Source organism: Hibiscus syriacus, unplaced genomic scaffold, assembly GCF_006381635.1.
Source record: "Hibiscus syriacus cultivar Baekdansim isolate YM2019G1 unplaced genomic scaffold, ASM638163v2 tig00117016_pilon, whole genome shotgun sequence".
NCBI lineage: Eukaryota > Viridiplantae > Streptophyta > Magnoliopsida > Malvales > Malvaceae > Hibiscus > Hibiscus syriacus.
Window position 1 is genome coordinate 5,767,542 of NW_024063525.1, and position 19,683 is coordinate 5,787,224.

The following is a 19,683-nucleotide window of genomic DNA, read 5'->3' on the forward strand; positions in this document are numbered from 1 at the left end:
TAATTTAAAATATTAGTGCTAATTATTAAAAGCAATCAAAATTAAACTTAAAACTTCCAACAATCAGTTGGTCTGATGGGATGAGATAATGATTGAAACATTTAAAAGCCAGGATTGAATGAAATAAACTGAGTTGGGAGGTCATCCTCGTCTCTGCATTACTCGATCTAAATTAATCGATTAATAAATCGGATACTAGTGGTTATAAAAAAAAAAGCCTTAAAACTAATTGAAATTGGAATTGTGATAACTATGGTGCTTCCAATTGAGAAATATTTGTAAATTGTAACGAAAAAATCAACCATAATTCTGACGGACATTAAGTATTTCCAGTGGATAAATATTTGTAATTGAGAAATCAGCCGTATTGATGTCGGATATTAAGTGTTTCCCCTAACCCTATGGTGTGCATCAGACTCTCCCATGTTCTCGTTGAACATAAATGTTAAACAATTTATGCAACAGTGCTACGTATTGATGTAATAGAAAGAACAAATTTTAGATTCAAAGTGGACCCAAAATTAAAGCTTTCCATTCCACCAAAAATAGCACATGAAGAATGGAGTTTGCCAAAACGAGTGAGGCAATCTCACCTTATCCACACTCCAACCATAATCTTTTATCCAAATCATCATCACTGCTTTTCAAATATCCCCAGTCACTAATCTATTATACTCAATGACTTAATTTGTAAACAAATTTAACATTCATTTTCCATTTTGTAGCAATGGCATCCATGAACTCCGTTTTGACATGCAGCTATGAAATCTCAGGCAGTGGATCATCCGGGCTAAATTCCAAGCTCGCCTTAGTGCCATCACTCGCTTCCGCGGTTGTGTGTGGTGGTCACAAGTTGCCTGTCGTCAGATCCCAACAGGCTAAACTCTCTGAGGTCAAACAATCAGGTGGCAGTGAAGGAAGAAGAGCTGCTATGCTGTATTTGGCAGCTACCCTTCTCACCTCAGCCGCCGCTTCTTCCGCCAGTGCAGGGGTCATCGACGATTACCTTGAAAAGAGCAAAGCTAACTGTCATAACCATTTTTTTTTAAAACAATTAAGTATTATTTTAAAAAAACGATTACAACTTTAATTTGGAAAATTTGGTGGATTTGAATAAGATTGAAAAGAGTCGCCATCGACCTTTGGGTTAGGTAGGTCGAATACCTAAAAACGTCCTTTAAAAACAATTTTAAGAAAAATAATTTTATAAGACAAAAATTTGGTCTACGTTACCAAAGATTCATTTAAAACAGGTTCGGGAGTCGGTTACGTGTGGGGAAGGGTAAACGCCCCACAACGCCCAAAATTGGTACTGTGTAGCTTACACATCGTCGTAAATGGTGGAAATTACAATTTGAATATGAAGTAAAAAATATGATCTATTTATTGAATATTTGTTAAAATTAAAATAATAGAAATACTTCACTTGGTAAGAAATCTCAAGATTTGCAATCCTCCAACGGGAAAGCTATCTCATCTATTTCTTATCTATAAAGTATATCCTATCTTTGAATTACCACTAAATAATATCGTCATGAGTAGAAAATACAATATGCTTAATTTTGTATCGTTAATATTGACATAACAACCATTAATACAATAAAAATTATGAAAATAGAATAATAATAAATTATGATTATTTATTGAATATTAGTTAAAATAAAAAAATCCTTTTCTCGATAAAATCTCGAGATTTGCAATCCTCCGCCGGGAAAGCTACCTCGTCTATTTCTTACTTGTAAAGAATATTTTCTCTTTAACTTAAAAGATAATGACGAAAATTGACATAAAATACATCATATTATACTTTTCCAAAACATACATCACTCATATTAAGATTCAATGAAGAAATAATAATAAGATTAAAATTTAAATATTAAACAATATGACCATCAAATAAATTAATCAAAAAATAATAAAAATAAAAATAATTTCTATAGCTTGTAAAGGAAGAATTTGCATTTTTATTTATTCAGTTTGAACGTCGTATCGGATTGTACCACTTCGATCCAGTGATACTTTCCACGCCCGTTCTATAAATGTGTTCTTGAAATTATTCGATAATATACAATAGAGAATACAATGGAAATAAATATAAATAAATATGCGAAGTAGAATCTTTACATTAAATGAAACAAACAACATTATTTACATAATACAAATACCAAATAATAAATTCATATATAAATGACTACAATGAAAATAAGTAAATATTGTAACCAAGATAAAATGATCAAAAAGCAAGTAAAAGGACTAGAATAACAAACACATAAACTCAAAGAGCAAAAATGGTAAAATCAGAAACTTAAAGGACTACAATGAAAGAAACAGAAAAAAAACTAAAATAGCAATTTCAGATAAATCAGAGTTCATACTAAAAAACTAAATAGCATATGTACTAAGCTAAAATAGCCCATAAATCATGTATAGGACTAAAATGAAATGAAAAAAAACATAAAGAACTAAACCACAATTAAGTCAAATATTAAACAAGGACTAAAACGAAACATGCATAAAATAATATGGCCAAATTCGAACTCTAATAAAAATGTAATAATAACAGATAAGGACTAAAATATAATGAAAGTAAAATAAACAGACATTAATCGAAATTTAACCCAAAATATGATAGTAGTGATCAAATAAAAGTTTCATAAATAAAGGGTATAATGTCTAAACTTTCAGAAAGATTAACAAAACCAGTCCAGTGACCAAAATGAAGAAAAACATAAATTACATGTCCAAATTCGAAGATCATAAAACCTACATATATAAACTAGTGATGTAACAAACAAAATAAAACTATAGGCTCGAAATAAGATCGCATGGATTTCCTTAGTGACCAGATTACACCCTTACAGAAGCTTGGGGACCTAAACTGTTGTTTACCCATAATGCTAAGGACACGCGTGCAAGTTACAGAGGTAAGAGGACCAAATAGGCTATTAGCCCTTAATCCCATCACTCGGCTCACTCATGCTTCAAACGACGCCGTTCGACGTCTGAAATATAACCCTTTTAAGGGTTATTCTGAAACCTAAACTCATATACTCTCCCCCTCATTTCCTCAGCCGTTCGGCTATTCCTCTCCCTTCTCACATCTCCTTCTTCCCCGCCTAAACAGAGGCCTAACTCCCCGGCCACCGTAAACGGTGGCCACGGGGAGTATCCCAAACCCAGAGAAGGTTCTCTACGACCTTAGATCCACTCACTACACTGACCTAATACCCAAATAAATCCTTTGATTTCGAACCCAACAAGCCCCAAAAAAGACAAGTTTCTTTTACCTTCGGCGAGGGACGCTTGGCTCCGATGAAGCAACGGTGGTGGTCGAAAACCAGGGTAAGATTCTTACTCTATCTCTCTCTTTTTATTTTTTTTCGAATGGATGTTTTTTTCTCTTTTTTCTGTCCCCCTTGCTTTTCTTTTTTTCTCTTCTTTATCTTTGCTTGCCCCGGATTTCTGGTGAGATGATGATATATCTAGGTAGAGCCTGGCTTTTTCTGATTTGGTAGGATAGAAATCCCGAATATTTAGGGATTTATTGGTATTTAATTTGGAGTTTAGATTTTGTGAGATTGAACTGTATGTGATATATTTTCTTGACTGGTTTTGCTGTAGATGATAATAGTGCAACAGTTGGGGTCAGATCGGAACAGTGATGGTGGCGGCGCTGAGGCAGAGAAGGGTCACACGGCGGCTGGAAGGGGATTAGGGTTTGAAACCCTAATATGTTTTAGGGTTTAAAACCCTAATCTGAATTGGGCTTCGGGTCTCTGGGCCAATTGGGCTTCGGGTTATTGGGCCTCTGTAATCTGAATTGGGCTTCTAAGCCTGCAAAAAAAAAAAAATTGTAATAATAATAATAAAATATAAGATAACGATAATAATAATAATATAATAAAATAACGGAAAAAAACCCGGACAAAAACGGGTGTCTACAGCTGCCCCTCTTTGCATATTCTTGTGTTAACAAGAATAGGGCAAAGACGACAAGAAAACACGTTTTTTTTCTGGTCCTCCTCCTTTTGGTTTGAAAAAAATGGATAATTTTGTTGGTGGGGACGACACTGCTCGTACGCAATGAAGAGGTCTGGTCGTCTAAGGGTGACACGGCTCCTACGTGATGAGGAAATCTGGTCATCTTTAGGGATGATAACTCGTTCCTACGTAATGGGACGACTGGTTATCAGGTTGACACGGCTCTTACGTGATGAGAGATCTGGCCATCTAAAGGTGATAACACGGTTCCTACGTGATGAGGACGACTGGTATCTATGGTTGACACGGCTCTACGTGATGAAGAGGTCTGGTCTGGGGATGACACGGTTCATACATGATGAAAAACTCTGGCCACCTTAGGAGGGTGATAACTCGGTTCCTACGTGATGAGGACGGCTGGTTATCCTAATGTTGACACGGCTCCTACGTGATGAGGAAGTCTGGTCAGTTGATGTTGACTGATTCATTGCTTCAATAAGTCTTGATGATCCTGTAAAATGGTCATATGCTATGATTCATGTTATCAATATGCTCTAAGAATGATCTAAATGCATGTTTAAAGGGTTATGTTCAGTTCGTTCCTGGCATTGAGACTCCCTCATACTCTTTGATCGAAATATGCGATATTTATGCGTTTGTCCATGCCTGGTTACTTCCTTGACCTCTCATTAAATATTCTTTGACTTGGTCCTTCTGATCTACCCCGAGAGAGTTTCTTGCCTTTTGATTCTTTGGTCATTGATTGATTTTCAGAGAAAATTCATTCAGAATGGCTTTCCTTGTTGCATGCCTTTAAATTGGGACTTCTTTGCTTGGAAAAGTATGATTATGTTGAAACTGATTTCTTTAATTTAAACCCTCTTTTTTCTCAATGATTTGTTTAATGATTGATGGGAGCGTGCCTTTGTATGTGTTCTCTCTGGCGAACACCTGTTTCAAAATCCCATAATCTGACACTTTTCAGAGTAAAGCATAGTAACCGATGTTGTTATTGATTAGTAATTTGGTGAATATATGCGAGGACATTGAATCAAATCAAAATTTCACTGAAGATAGATAATGAGAAAGTACAATCTTTTGGGACAAGAAAACAAGTATACAAGGAAAAACATGGACAAATATAGTGAATATCAATGCTGAGTCCTTCTATTTCTTCACCCCAAATCTTTCTCGAAAGTTGACATGTGTTTCGAAGATTCAGATCGTACAAAAGATGTGTGAGCATGAGAGTCTTTCCCTAAACTGTTAGCCTCCAAGGGAAACCACCATTTCAATTTCTGATTATTCGAGCCGTCCATTACAGATTTTCAACTCGAATCCTCCTTTGGTTTCAAGATGCCCATTTTGGGTTTTCATCTTGAACCCTCCTTTATTTATTTTTCTTCTTCATTTTTCATTTTTTTCATTCCTTTTTTTTTTTATTTAAGTATAATATCGCTTGACCGAATCTGAATTCACGGGATTAGGCAAATCTTCTCCATCCATTTCTGTTAACACCAAGCTCCTCATGAGAATGCCTTTTTTACAACATAGGGACCTTCCCAGTTCGGCATCCACTTCCCTCGAAAGTCTTTTTGCATAGGTAGGATCTTTTTAGTACAAACGCCTTCACGAAATTCTCAAGGTCTGACTTTCTTGTCATATGCTCGTATCATCCTTTTCTGGTACATTGGCCATGGCAGATAGCTTTCAGCCTTTTCTCCTCAATCAAATTAATTGATCAAACCTACTTTTGTACCCACAGCCTCGTCCAGTTCAACTCCATCAATACTCTCAAAGAAGGTATTCCACCTCAACAGGTAGAACTGCTTCCATCCATATACCAAAGAATGGTGTTGCCCAGTAGATGTACGAACGAACGTGCGATAAGCAAGCAACGCAAAAGGTAATTTCTCATGCCCCTATATGTTTCAGTTGCTTTTGTGATGATCTTCTTGATGTTTTTATTCGCTGCCTACTGCCCCATTCATTTTTGGGCGATAAGGAGCCGAATTGTGATGTTTGATCTTTAACTTTGTGTAACTTCCTTCATTAATCGTTGTTCAATTCAATGCATATCTGTGATGATCCTTTCAGGTGTTCCATATCTACAATGATTCTCTTTTTAGAAATCTGCACACTGCTCCTTTTGTGACATTAGCATAAGAGGCAGCTTCAACCCATTTGGCAAGGTGCGTTCATTACATGGAGTGGTGAAGGAGGAACATGTATTTGGTTATCATGAATCTGGCATTTATGACATCTTCGAGCAAATCTGATTCAATCTCCTTCCATAGTGGACCAATATTACCCAAACCTCATGATTTTTCTAACCATTGTGAATCCATTAGCATGTGTTCCACAACTCCTTCATGGACTTCCTCAAGTATTTCTTGGCCTCGATTCTATCCACACATCTCAAAAGCACTGATCCTTGCCTTTTTATACAATATATCTCCATCAAGGACATACCCCATTGCTAATCTTCTTAAGGTCCGTTTATCATTCTCAGTTGCCTCCGCTGGGTATGCCCGATACTTCACATACTGGAGAATATCATAATACCATGGGAGATTATCATCCTCTTCTTCCTCTATGTTGCAACAATGAGCTGGCATTCTCTTATACTCATCGAATAGGCATCATTCGAGATTGATCATCGCCTTAAACATAGCTGCCAACGTAGCCAAGGCATCTGCCATTTGATTTTCTTCACGAGGAAGATAAGCAAAAGAAATTTCTTCAAACTCTTTGATCAACTCCATCACTAAGTTTGTATTCTATCAACTTGGAGTCTCGAGTCATCCATTCCCCACGAAGCTGATAAATAACCAGAGCAGAATCGCCGAATACTTCTAGGCTTTTAACTTTGCGCTCAATTGCAGCTTGAATACCCAAGATACATGCTTCATACTCTGCCATATGTTAGTGCATTCAAGGCGAGCCTACTAGTACAAGGATATGATCTCCCTCAGGTGAAACTAGTATTGCCCCAATTCCATGTCCCAAGCATTAGAAGCGCCATCGAAGTTCATTTTCCATGCTTCATTTTGGAGTATCTTCTTCAGTAACAAATATACTCATCAAGTCCTCATTCGGAAAATCGAATTTTACTGGCTCATAGTCTTCTAATGCTCTGCTTGCCAGGAAATCTGCAATAGCACTTCCTTTAACTGATTCTGGTTCATGTAGACTATATCAAATTCGGACAACAACATTTGCCATCTCGCCATCCTTCCAGTTAGAGCCGTTGATTCCATCAGGTACTTTAACGGATCCAGTCTTGATATCAACCAGGTAGTATGATACAACAAATACTGTCTCAGCCTCTTAGTAGTCCATACTAAAGCACAACACAGCTTTTCAATAGAGGAATATCGAGTCTCACAGTCAGTGAATTTCTTACTGAGATAGTAATAGCTCGTTCTCTTCTTCCAGTTTCGTCATGTTGGGCCAACACACATCCCATTGACTTCTCAAAGACAGTCAAATATAAATCAATGGTTTGTTTGGGATTGGTGGCATCAAGACAGGAGCATTAATTAAGTAACTCTTAATTCTATCGAAGCATTCTTGGCAACTATCCATTCTCCTGGGTTTGCTTTCTCAGTAATCGGATTGGATCACATTTCTCGGTCAACTGAGAGATGAATCTGGCAATATAATTTAACCTTCCCAGAAACCTCGTACTTCCTTTTGCGTTCTAGGGGGAGGTAATTCCAAAATTGCTTTGACTTTATCAGGATCTATTTCTATCCATTCTCACTGACTACAAATCCCAATAACTTCCCTGAAGTAGCTCCGAATGTGCACTTGGTTGGGTTAAGCTTGAGCTGGTATTTCTTTAATCTTAAAAATAGTTTCTTTAGACTTTTACATGTTCTTCTCCAGTTTGTGATTTAGCAATCATACATCCACGTACACTTCTATCTCCTTGTGCATCATATCGTGGAACAACGTAACCATGGCTCTTTGATATGTTGCCCCGGCGTTCTTAAGTCCAAAGGGCATCACCTTGTAGCAAAACGTACCCCACATTGTCACAAAAGTTGTCTTTTCCAGTCTTCTGGGTCCATCTTAATTTGATTGTAACTGAGAAACCATCCATGAAAGAGAAAAGAGCATGACCAGCCGTATTGTCAACCAAAGTATCGATATGTGGGAGTGGAAAATTATCTTTGGGGCTCGCTCGATTGAGATCCCGGTAGTCAACACATCCGAACTTTGCCATCTTTCTTTGGAACTGGCACTATGTTTGCTACCCATTCAGGGTACTTGGCCACTTGTAAAAATCCAGCATCGAATGTTTTTTTACTTCTTCCTGATTTTTAATAGCATATCTGGTCTCATTCTTCGAAGTTTTGCTGAACAGGCTTGCATTCCGGTTTTATTGGTAGCTTGTGCATCACAATGTCAGTCTCCAACCCCGGCATATCTTGATAAGACCAAGCAAACACATCCCTATATTCCCGAAGAAGGCTTATAAGACCATCTCTTATTTTTGGTGAGAGTGAAGTGCCATTTTAACTCCTTTATCCTCTTCTGTTCCCAAATTATTGTTTCAGTTGTCTCTTTGTGGGGCAATATTTGTCTATCTTCTTGCTCCATCATTCTAACAAGCTCAGAGTTTAACTCACATTCCTCTTCATCTTATAACCCTCAGATTCTTCGAGACACATGTCATTTTCAAATCAATTTGTGGTTCAAAAGTTCATTATTCGAACAGTTGATATCTGAAGACCTGCGAATCAAAAGGAGTATATTTGGCTGTGGACACAAAATTTATCTAATATTTATTAAGGAATAATTATCAATAAAGAATAAAGAATACTCAAGAGATGAATAAATACTTGCTAAGATTAGAATGAAAGAAGAACACTGTTTCATTAAAGCAATGACAAATAACAATTTGTCCTTTTACAAAGCCCTATTATATTTGGGTCAAAAGGAGACAGATTTGTTATTATGCATTACTTTGAAAAGTGCTTATAGAACACAGGGAGTTCTTCAACAGTGTAATTGTTCTGTTTCAGCGTGTTAATCACAAATCCTCTAGACACAAAAGATTTGGAGATGGTGGGATGACATGGGTCCCCAAACAAGATCTTCTCCCTTTACTCTTGCCTTCCTCCTTTCCATTAGCTTTTGTGCATCCTTGACTTTATCATGGTACGTTGGTTTGTATCCGAGACCAAAATAATTCCTTTTAGGAACTGGAGCCGACCCTTCAGTGATTCCTTGCAGTTTCTTCCCAAGCCTTTCCCTACCTTTGCTCCTCTAGCTAATGTCTCTTTTAATTGCATCTTTGTATTTTTGAAAGATGAGGAATGGGAATTCTTTTGCCTTCAGAGATAAAAGTAGCATTAACAAATTCCAAGGACTGGAAGGAGGACTCTAGTGCATTTCATCTACCCCTACATATGGTGCATCTGTAGTGATAGAGGCAATGATGTCTTCTTCCGCTTTGATGGTCAGAGTCCCATCAACAATGAATCGGAGCTTTGGTGAAGGGAGGAAGGAACTGCCCCAGCCATGTAAATCCAGGGTCTCCCTAGCAAGCAACTATAACTCGGATGAATATCCATGACAACAAAATCTACTTCAAATGTGTAGGCCAATTCTGAGAGGGATAATCATCTTCCCCATTATCTTGCGTTCTGTCCCATCAAATGCCCTTACAGCATTGCCACAAACCCTCATTTGTGACATCCACAGGAAGTCTATTTAGAGTGGCGAATGGCATAACATTCAAGGCCGATCCGTTGTCAATTAACACCCCAGAGACGATGACTCCTTTACAATGAGCCGTAATGTGTAAAGCCTTGCCCCTGCCTTTTCCTTCTTCAGGTATTTCGTCATCATAAAATAAATAAAATTATCGCATTAATATGATTTACCATCCTGTCCACACGTTCCACTGGTATATCCTTCCCTACAAAAGTTTCATTCAGCACTTTGATCAGAGTATTCGATGTACTTCCGAATGCAACAGTAGAGATAACATTGAAATCCCGCTGGGGTCTTATGAAGCTGTTCCACAATATTATACTCGCTGTGTTTCAGAAACTTTAAAAATTCCTGAGCCTCCTCAATCTTAACAGGCTCATTCAATTTATCATCAGGATCTTTAATAACCACATCCCTTGCTTTATCAGCCTTCCCAGGAGCATAGCATCTTCCACTCCTGGTGAAAAATCCAACTTCAGCAACCTCTTCCTCCTTACTCTCAGGAGTATTAATTTGGCATGTATAGTCCCAGGGAACACTCTTGTTACTCTTATAGGCAAAAGGCGCAGGGGTTTTGATCACCACCCTAGATGTTATACTTCCACTGCTGGCCTCGTAATTTGGCTTCGATATGACCAGGACAGGCTTTTTAAAATTCTTTTCAGCTTCCCTTGAATTTTCTTCAGAAGCGCAGATATATCTTTCATTCTCACTCATTCTTTCTTCATAGAACTGCAACTCCTGCTTGTTCATTAATTCTTGGACTATTTGCCTGAATTCTTGACAGTCCTGAATCTGATGACCATTTTCACCATGGTATTCACAAAAGTTCTCTGTTTTTTCCATTGAGCATTCATTTCTAGGGCTCAACAACCCTCTCTCCTTTATTTGAGCATATACCCACTTCAGTGGTGTTTTTATTTCTTCAATTCTCCTTTTAACTCTCTGATTTTTCTCAATAGCGTTTACTCCCTGATTCTGATGATTTGGAAGCGGGTTTGCAGCAACACAGGGTGCTTCAGAATCATTAAAGGACACCACCTTTCTCTTGATCAGATCTTCAACCACTCTTTTAAAAGCGAGACACTTTTCAATGTTATGTCCTCTGAGATTTGCATGATATTCGCATGTCTCATTTTCGTTGAACCATTTTGGATAAGGTGGTTTAATTGGATCAATGAATTTTGGTGACACTACGTGAGCTTGGACTAATCCATGGAAGAGCTCGATGTAAGTCATTGGTATGGGAGTGAACGTCATCCTTTCATTGTTATGCTCGCGCTTAGTCTCTCCTTGAGATGAAGAAGAGTTTCCCATCTTCGGCTTACTCACAGAGAAATTTACATTATTCACCTCTCCTTCTTTCCTTTTCACATAGGGTTTCTTTGCAGGAGTTTGGCTACCGACAATCTGCCCCTTCTTTAATGCTCTCTCGATCATCTCTCCGCACATCACGATATCAGAGAAGCTCTTAGTTGCCACTCCTAACATATGATCAATATAAGGAGATTTTAACGTATCTATAAACATGGTTATAAACTCCCTCTCAATAAGTGGTGGGTGCACTTGAGCAGCAATATCCCTCCAGCGCTGAGCGTACTGTCGGAAGGTCTCATTATGCTTCATCTCCATATTTTGGAGAGTAACACGATCAGGCATCATATCGGTAACGTGTTGATATTGTTCTTTAAACGCATTGGCCAAATCCTTCCAAGACCCTATTTTAGCTCGGGTTAATTGGTTATACCATCTGACAGCTGACCCCGTCAAGCTGGCCTGGAAACAGTGAATTAATAGCCCATCATCCTTCACAAATCCTGTCATTCTTCGACAAAACATGGTCAAGTGAGCAACAGGACAAGTTTTCCCATCATACTTTTCAAATTCTGGCATTTTGAACTTTGGTGGTAATACTAGGTCTGGCACAAGACTCAATTCCTCTGCATTCATTCCGTCTTGAGAACCCTGCTTTCCCATTTCTTTAAAAAACCCTTTGCACCAGTCCTTTAAATGCTCTGGTACTTCCGTTTTAGGTTTCTCCATTTCTTCAGGATCTACATCAATATACTCATAAGGACTGTTTTGAGGGTTAGTCGTGGCCATTTGAACCTTTACAGCTGAAGACCCTGCAGGATGTTCAACTAGCTTTTCAGGTGAGATAACTAGTCTCGGGGTAGACTCCTGTCTAGAAACTTCAACAGGGGCCGTGCTTGGTTCTTTAACTGTTTCAGTACGTATCCCAGACATCTTGGTTATCATCTCATTCATCATATTAGCCTGGCTTTGCAGGATTTGATCTATAATTGACTTTTGTGACTGATCCATCTTTGCCTGCCATTCTTGTTGTATTCTTAGTAAATCTTCTTGCATTTCTTTCTTTAATTGATCAAGCTTGGCCTCCATGGCTCTACTTCGCGTGTGATAAGGATTGGAGTTCTTACTTGCCAGAATCGTCTGTCACATAACCTTCGGAAATTAATTTTATTGTTCTTTTAAATTCGAATGCATATTATTGGTAATGTGCTATAAATGGTACATTTTATTGGTGATGCATTATAAATGATGAATATACTTATGCATAATGAATGATGCAAGTATGAAATGCAAATAAAAGGCGTTGACCCAAGCAGTAACCATTCGGAAATACTTCATTGGATAAAAAGTTTCACTCATTACAAAGGAGTTCTATTACATATAAGGCCTAGCCCTCAGACTCAGCTCTACAATTTCATTCATAATGGCGATGATCTCCCTTGTATATTCAGAAACCGGATTTGTGCGCAGTTGGATGATCTCCGCTCTATTGGCTAATTCATTCATGTACCGAGCCACTTCACCCATTTGAGCAATAGCTTCCCCCATCATGCGCTCGCGTTCTTCTACCAAGGATCGATAGTGCTCATATGTATTTTCCCATCCCTTATTGATGCGTTTGATCTCTTTTTCTAGATTGGTAATATGAATTCGACATTTCTAGAGTTCACCTTTCAATTCTCTGATTTCCTTCTGGAAGGATTTGTTTTCTTCGAGAGCAACTCTTAGGTCCACTGAAGCGGGAGGAACTTGCACTTGCAGAAGGGATTGCTCAAGGTTCGATACATGACTTTTGAGCTCATCATTCATAGCTCGAGATTGGTTCATCTCATGTTCGAATCTCATCTGTAATTCTCCCATTTCTCCCGTGAGCTCATCTACTTGCTGACTTTTTGTCGAGAATCTCTGCATCCACGATCCAATCTCTGCCTGCTTTCTATCGAGGAATCGATTCCATCCCTGTCTCTCAGACCAAATCTCTTCTTTCTTTTGCTTTCTTTCTTCTTCGAGCTCTAAAATTCTTCGATCTTTGTCCTCAAAGTCCTCAATTATACTGTTCATCTCAGTTTTTAACCCCTGGACTTGATTCTTTTCCTCTTCTAATTCTTTCAGGCCGACTTCTTTTTCTTCATGGAGTTTTTGAGCTCTACGAGCCTCAGCTTTATACTGCTTGATCAATTCCTTTTTATCGGCCTCTAGCTCGCATACTTTTGCTTTTCCAGCTTCTATCTTCTTGATCTGACACTTGTTCTCCATTTCCAGACTTTTGATTCGCCGTCTTGCAGCCGCTAATTCTCTGGATCCAAGTTTCTTTCTCACTTGCTGCACTCTTTGATAATCTTTTTTTTAAGTCTTCTAAATCGGCTTCCACCTCCTCTTTCCGTTCTCTCATCATTATAAACTGTCTGGCATGAAATTCAGCCTCGATAGTCAACATGAAGTTTTCTCTCTCCATCTCTTCTATTTTCTTGGAATCCTTAGCCTTTTCCATTTCAAACTCAATTCTTTGGATTTCCAAATTCGAAGGGATATTTCTGATTTGTTCTTCTATCGACCTTGATCCCTCTCCAGATGTTAAAGGTATCTTATCATTTACCCTCCTGATTCTCCAGGCTTCATAATCAGGCGTCAAGATAACATCCGCTCCAATTACTTTAGTCCTAAAAGTCATCTTCCAGGAATCAGCCGCATCTTTGATTTTCTTTCTATAATTGCCTTCTTTATAATCAAATTCAGCACCAGTCAACCCATGAGTCACGGGAACAAACTGTCGGGCACCGTACTGTCTCAATATCAACAAAGGAGCGTATCCCACTCCTCCCCCACAGTCCCAGTAATATAATCCAGTCCAAATCTCCACACTTGAACAAGATTTGTGTATGCATCAGCCACGGGGTTCGCCATGCTATGTTTTGACTTTGTAGATTCCGGAAGAAATCAATCCATTGATCTTTCTGAGATACTTCAGGCCACTCCTTCGTAAGGTACTCAGCAACGGGAGAATAATCTTTCAAAAAACGGTTATAGTTGACCTTTTCTTCCTTCCAGAAATGGCTTCTGATCCACACAGTAAGCAATTGAGCACAACCCATAAAATGACCTCCCCCCAACCTTCTACATATATTCAAAGATCGGAAAGTTTCAGCAAGAATTGCATGGACTGGATTCACCTCTCTTCCTAACTTCTCAACCAAATCGACTACTGCTAGCTCGATCAGCCCCAAACATTTTGGAAAGATTACCAAACCATATATACCCAAAGCAAATACATCTCTACGCACGTTTTCATCTACATGTGCTTCAGCTATCTTTTGTAAGTGAGACCACGGCACTCCCTCACTTTCTCCCTTGCGTTGCAAGCGATCATTTACCCATTTGTCGCTTGTGCCCGAGATCTTTGCAAGCTTTGACTTAAAGGAAGGCCCTTTTATCGACCGGGAGTAAACTTTGTCCACTTTAACGCTTGTCAAATTCAACAGAAATTGGTATTCCTCGAGGGTTGGAGTCATGTCCTCTCGGTTGAATGTGAAACAACTATAGGCCGGATTCCAAAACTGTATTATGCTTCGTATGAGAACCGGATCTACCTTCACGTATATCAGATGAAATATATCCCCATAAGTCTGCTGAAAAGCTTGCCTCTCAATAAGATTCCAACTTTCCCAAATTGTTTTCAATCCCTGAAGCTCATTCTGTTTTAAAGAAGCTGGTGTATAATCAGACAGATCCGACACGTAGTTCCCTGATAGACTATCTCCCTGCTCTTTCTGCTTGGCTTCGGACCAGTTCCTTACATCTGCTGGATTCACTTCTTTGTTTAGGAAACTCCTTTCCATCGTGAAAGTCTTTCCACTTTATCGATACTCACAGATCAATCGCCTTTTCTAATGATATGTCTATGCAGTACGAAAAAAATAAACAAAACAAACAAAACAGTTAGTCAAAACAATTGTATAAATTTAACATAAAAAGATATGTAAAACGGGAAATAAATCTATTCTATTTATGTATTATCTACCCGAATAATATTCCTCAAAAAGGGTCCTACCCAAACATGCTCTCTACCCTCCTAAATTAATTAAATTCTAACTGCACCTAAATTCTATTTCACATGCTTTAACAGAATAAATCTATTCTACATACTCAAAAATAAATAAATAAAATAAAATAAAAGGTTAGAGGGTTTCTCCATTGTGTACGCCTATTTTGGGTACCTATTGACGGACAGAGGTTCAGTATGACTCTACCTAGTGTGACCGTTCTATGGTTCACTATATGCATGGTTTCAGCTCTAACAGGAAAAAAAGGAACTCGAATTGTCCTTGATGTCAGTGCCCCCTTGGGCTACCAAACCCTCAATCCTCACCCATTACAGGTTTCAAACGGACCGAGTTCAATTCGAGGGGATTCACTGCCTTATACCCATACGAGGAATAAATTCCTACGAAGGTATAAGGTATGTATCCCATGGGTTATTTGCCAAAACTCATACGAAGAATAAATTCTTACGAGAGTAAAGCAATCACCCTAACTAATTTGGATCAAAACTCATATCTAGAGCTCATGTTATGCTAATGAAAGTGATGTGTGTGAGGAGAAACAAACAAACCTTTGACTCAAAAACAGGAAAAATAAAAAATAACACCCAACGAGAATTAAGAAATATCTGAAAAAAAATGAAAATAATTGAAATGTTAGTAAATAAAAAAAATAATACATAAATTCAATAAATAGATCATAGTTTTACTAAAGGTTCGAACTTATAATTTCCACCATAACGACCATATATAAGCGACCGACAGCCTGACTCTCTAGACGTCCCCAGTGGAGTCGCCAAGCTGTCATAACCATTTTTTTTTAAAACAATTAAGTATTATTTTAAAAAAACGATTACAACTTTAATTTGGAAAATTTGGTGGATTTGAATAAGATTGAAAAGAGTCGCCATCGACCTTTGGGTTAGGTAGGTCGAATACCTAAAAACGTCCTTTAAAAACAATTTTAAGAAAAATAATTTTATAAGACAAAAATTTGGTCTACGTTACCAAAGATTCATTTAAAACAGGTTCGGGAGTCGGTTACGTGTGGGGAAGGGTAAACGCCCCACAACGCCCAAAATTGGTACTGTGTAGCTTACACATCGTCGTAAATGGTGGAAATTACAATTTGAATATGAAGTAAAAAATATGATCTATTTATTGAATATTTGTTAAAATTAAAATAATAGAAATACTTCACTTGGTAAGAAATCTCAAGATTTGCAATCCTCCAACGGGAAAGCTATCTCATCTATTTCTTATCTATAAAGTATATCCTATCTTTGAATTACCACTAAATAATATCGTCATGAGTAGAAAATACAATATGCTTAATTTATGTATCGTTAATATTGACATAACAACCATTAATACAATAAAAATTATGAAAATAGAATAATAAATAAATTATGATTTATTTATTGAATATTAGTTAAAATAAAAAAATCCTTTTCTCGATAAGAAATCTCGAGATTTGCAATCCTCCGCCGGGAAAGCTACCTCGTCTATTTCTTACTTGTAAAGAATATTTTCTCTTTAACTTAAAAGATAATGATGAAAATTGACATAAAATACATCATATTATACTTTTCCAAAACATACATCACTCATATTAAGATTCAATGAAGAAATAATAATAAAGATTAAAATTTAAATATTAAACAATATGACCATCAAATAAATTAATCAAAAAATAATAAAAATAAAAATAATTTCTATAAGCTTGTAAAAGGAAGAATTTGCATTTTTATTTATTCAGTTTGAACGTCGTATCGGATTGTACCACTTCGATCCAGTGATACTTTCCACGCCCGTTCTATAAATATGTGTTCTTGAAATTATTCGAATAATATACAATAGAGAAATACAATGGAAATAAATATAAATAAAATATGCGAAGTAGAATCTTTACATTAAATGAAACAAACAACATTATTTACATAATACAAATAACCAAATAATAAATTCATATATAAATGACTACAATGAAAATAAGTAAATATTGTAAACCAAGATAAAATGATCAAAAAGCAAGTAAAAGGACTAGAATAACAAACACATAAACTCAAAGAGCAAAAATGGTAAAATCAGAAACTTAAAGGACTACAATGAAAGAAACAGAAAATAAAAACTAAAATAGCAATTTCAGATAAATCAGAGTTCATACTAAAAAACTAAATAGCATATGTACTAAGCTAAAAATAGCCCATAAATCATGTATAGGACTAAAATGAAATGAAAAAAAAACATAAAGAACTAAACCACAATTAAGTCAAATATTAAACAAGGACTAAAACGAAACATGCATAAAATAATATGGCCAAATTCGAACTCTAATAAAAATGTAATAATAAACAGATAAGGACTAAAATATAATGAAAGTAAAATAAACAGACATTAATCGAAATTTAACCCAAAATATGATAGTAGTGATCAAAATAAAAGTTTCATAAATAAAGGGTATAATGTCTAAACTTTCAGAAAGATTAACAATAACCAGTCCAGTGACCAAAATGAAGAAAAACATAAATTACATGTCCAAATTCGAAGATCATAAAACCTACATAATATATAAACTAGTGATGTAAACAAAACAAAATAAAACTATAGGCTCGAAATAAGATCGCATGGATTTCCTTTAGTGACCAGATTACACCCTTACAGAAGCTTGGGGGACCTAAACTGTTGTTTACCCATAAATGCTAAGGACACGCGTGCAAGATTACAGAGGTAAGAGGACCAAATAGGCTATTAGCCCTTAATCCCATCACTCGGCCTCACTCATGCTTCAAAACGACGCCGTTCGACGTCTGAAATATAACCCTTTTAAGGGTTATTCTGAAACCCTAAACTCATATACTCTCCCCCTCATTTCCTCAGCCGTTCGGCTATTCCTCTCCCTTCTCACATCTCCTTCTTCCCTCGCCTAAACAGAGGCCTTAACTCCCCGGCCACCGTAGAACGGTGGCCACGGGGAGTATCCCAAACCCAGAGAAGGTTCTCTACGACCTTAGATCCACTCACTACACTGACCTAATACCCAAATAAATCCTTTGATTTCAAACCCAACAAGCCCCAAAAAAAGACAAGTTTCTTTTACCTTCGGCGAGGGACGCTTGGCTCCGATGAAGCAACGGTGGTGGTCGAAAACCAGGGTAAGATTCTTACTCTATCTCTCTCTTTTTTTATTTTTTTTCGAATGGATGTTTTTTTCTCTTTTTTTCTGTCCCCCCTTGCTTTTCTTTTTTTCTCTTCTTTTATCTTTGCTTGCCCCGGATTTCTGGTGAGATGATGATGATATCTAGGTAGAGCCTGGCTTTTTCTGATTTGGTAGGATAGAAATCCCGAATATTTAGGGATTTATTGGTATTTTAATTTGGAGTTTAGATTTTGTGAGATTTGAACTGTATGTGATATATTTTCTTGACTGGTTTTGCTGTAGATGATAATAGTGCAACAGTTGGGGTCAGATCGGAACAGTGATGGTGGCGGCGCTGAGGCAGAGAAGGGTCACATGGCGGCTGGAAGGGGATTAGGGTTTGAAACCCTAATATGTTTTAGGGTTTAAAACCCTAATCTGAATTGGGCTTCGGGTCTCTGGGCCAATTGGGCTTCGGGTTATTGGGCCTCTGTAATCTGAATTGGGCTTCTAAGCCTGCAAAAAAAAAAAAATTGTAATAATAAATAATAATAAAATAATAAGATAACGATAATAATAATAATAATAATAAAATAACGGAAAAAAACCCGGACAAAAACGGGTGTCTACACTAACAAGGTATGTTTTCTATGACAACTGAAAACTTAGGTGATTTATTGTAGTTTTTACATAGAATAAGATGGGAAAACGCAGGAATTGAATGACAATAAGAGGTTGGCCACAAGCGGAGCAAACTTTGCGAGAGCATACACTGTTCAATTTGACAGCTGCAAGTTCCCTGAGAACTTTACTGGATGCCAGGATCTTGCAAAGCAAAAGGTTCGACTATTCTCATTCTCTTAGTTTTTTCCAGAAGATTTGGTTGATGATGATGACATGATATTTGGTTAAGAATTTGTTTGGTGGATGCAGAAAGTGCCCTTCTTCTCTGATGATTTTGGCCTTGGAGTGTGAAGAGAAAGACAAATACATGTGCGGCTCCAATGTGTTCTGGAAATGGTGATGACATCCCTAATGTAATTTTCACTTAAAACCATTTATCTAATTCTTCTCATTTTTCTGTGCATTGTTACGCTGCTGCTTAAACTAGTCAAACAGTTTCCAGATGATGCGTGGTTATCTTATTTTTCCATGGGTTCAATAAATCATGTCATCCACAATCATTAACTATGCAAATACCATAATCTATGTATCCTATTCCTATAAGATATCAGTTAATACTATATACCACCATACATGACACATTTTGTTACAAATAGATCAACCCTAATCTACCATATTTGTAACACAATCGGAACCAGACAAATCTGTCAACCCAAGCAATCTCAACTGTTTAATGAATATTACTATATTTTGTCAAAATTGCAGTATACATGAATCTCATATCTAATGTCACAAGATTGGACAATCCCCTCCATCCATACACCCCAATTTCATGAACAACTGAAACTCTTTTCATGCCTT

At 37.2% G+C, this 19,683-nt stretch overlaps 1 protein-coding gene across 2 annotated transcripts; it reads left to right on the forward strand.

The window, feature by feature from the left end:
* Positions 1-653: 653 nt before the first annotated feature.
* LOC120195554 (photosystem I reaction center subunit N, chloroplastic-like) lies at positions 654-19,173 on the forward strand. 2 transcript variants are annotated; one of them, XM_039197546.1, is made up of 3 exons: positions 654-1,028; positions 18,899-19,038; positions 19,132-19,173. In XM_039197546.1, the coding sequence occupies exons 1-3, from the start codon at positions 728-730 to the stop codon at positions 19,171-19,173; spliced, it is 483 nt and encodes a 160-aa protein (XP_039053477.1). In that variant the 5' UTR covers positions 654-727. The 2 variants fall into 2 exon arrangements, with proteins under 2 accessions (XP_039053477.1, XP_039053478.1); XM_039197547.1 differs by having other exon boundaries at positions 18,899-19,061; positions 19,136-19,151.
* The last annotated feature ends 510 nt before the right edge of the window (positions 19,174-19,683 follow it).

Excerpts from the sequence above, each read along its gene's own strand:
- LOC120195554 (XM_039197546.1), top strand. The coding sequence starts at position 728 with ATGGCATCCATGAACTCCGTTTTGACATGCAGCTATGAAATCTCAGGC. Across the intron at positions 1,029-18,898 it reads TGAAAAGAGCAAAGCTAACT|ATGGGAAAACGCAGGAATTG; the intron begins GTCATAACCATT and ends ACATAGAATAAG. Across the intron at positions 19,039-19,131 it reads AGGATCTTGCAAAGCAAAAG|AAAGTGCCCTTCTTCTCTGA; the intron begins GTTCGACTATTC and ends TGGTGGATGCAG.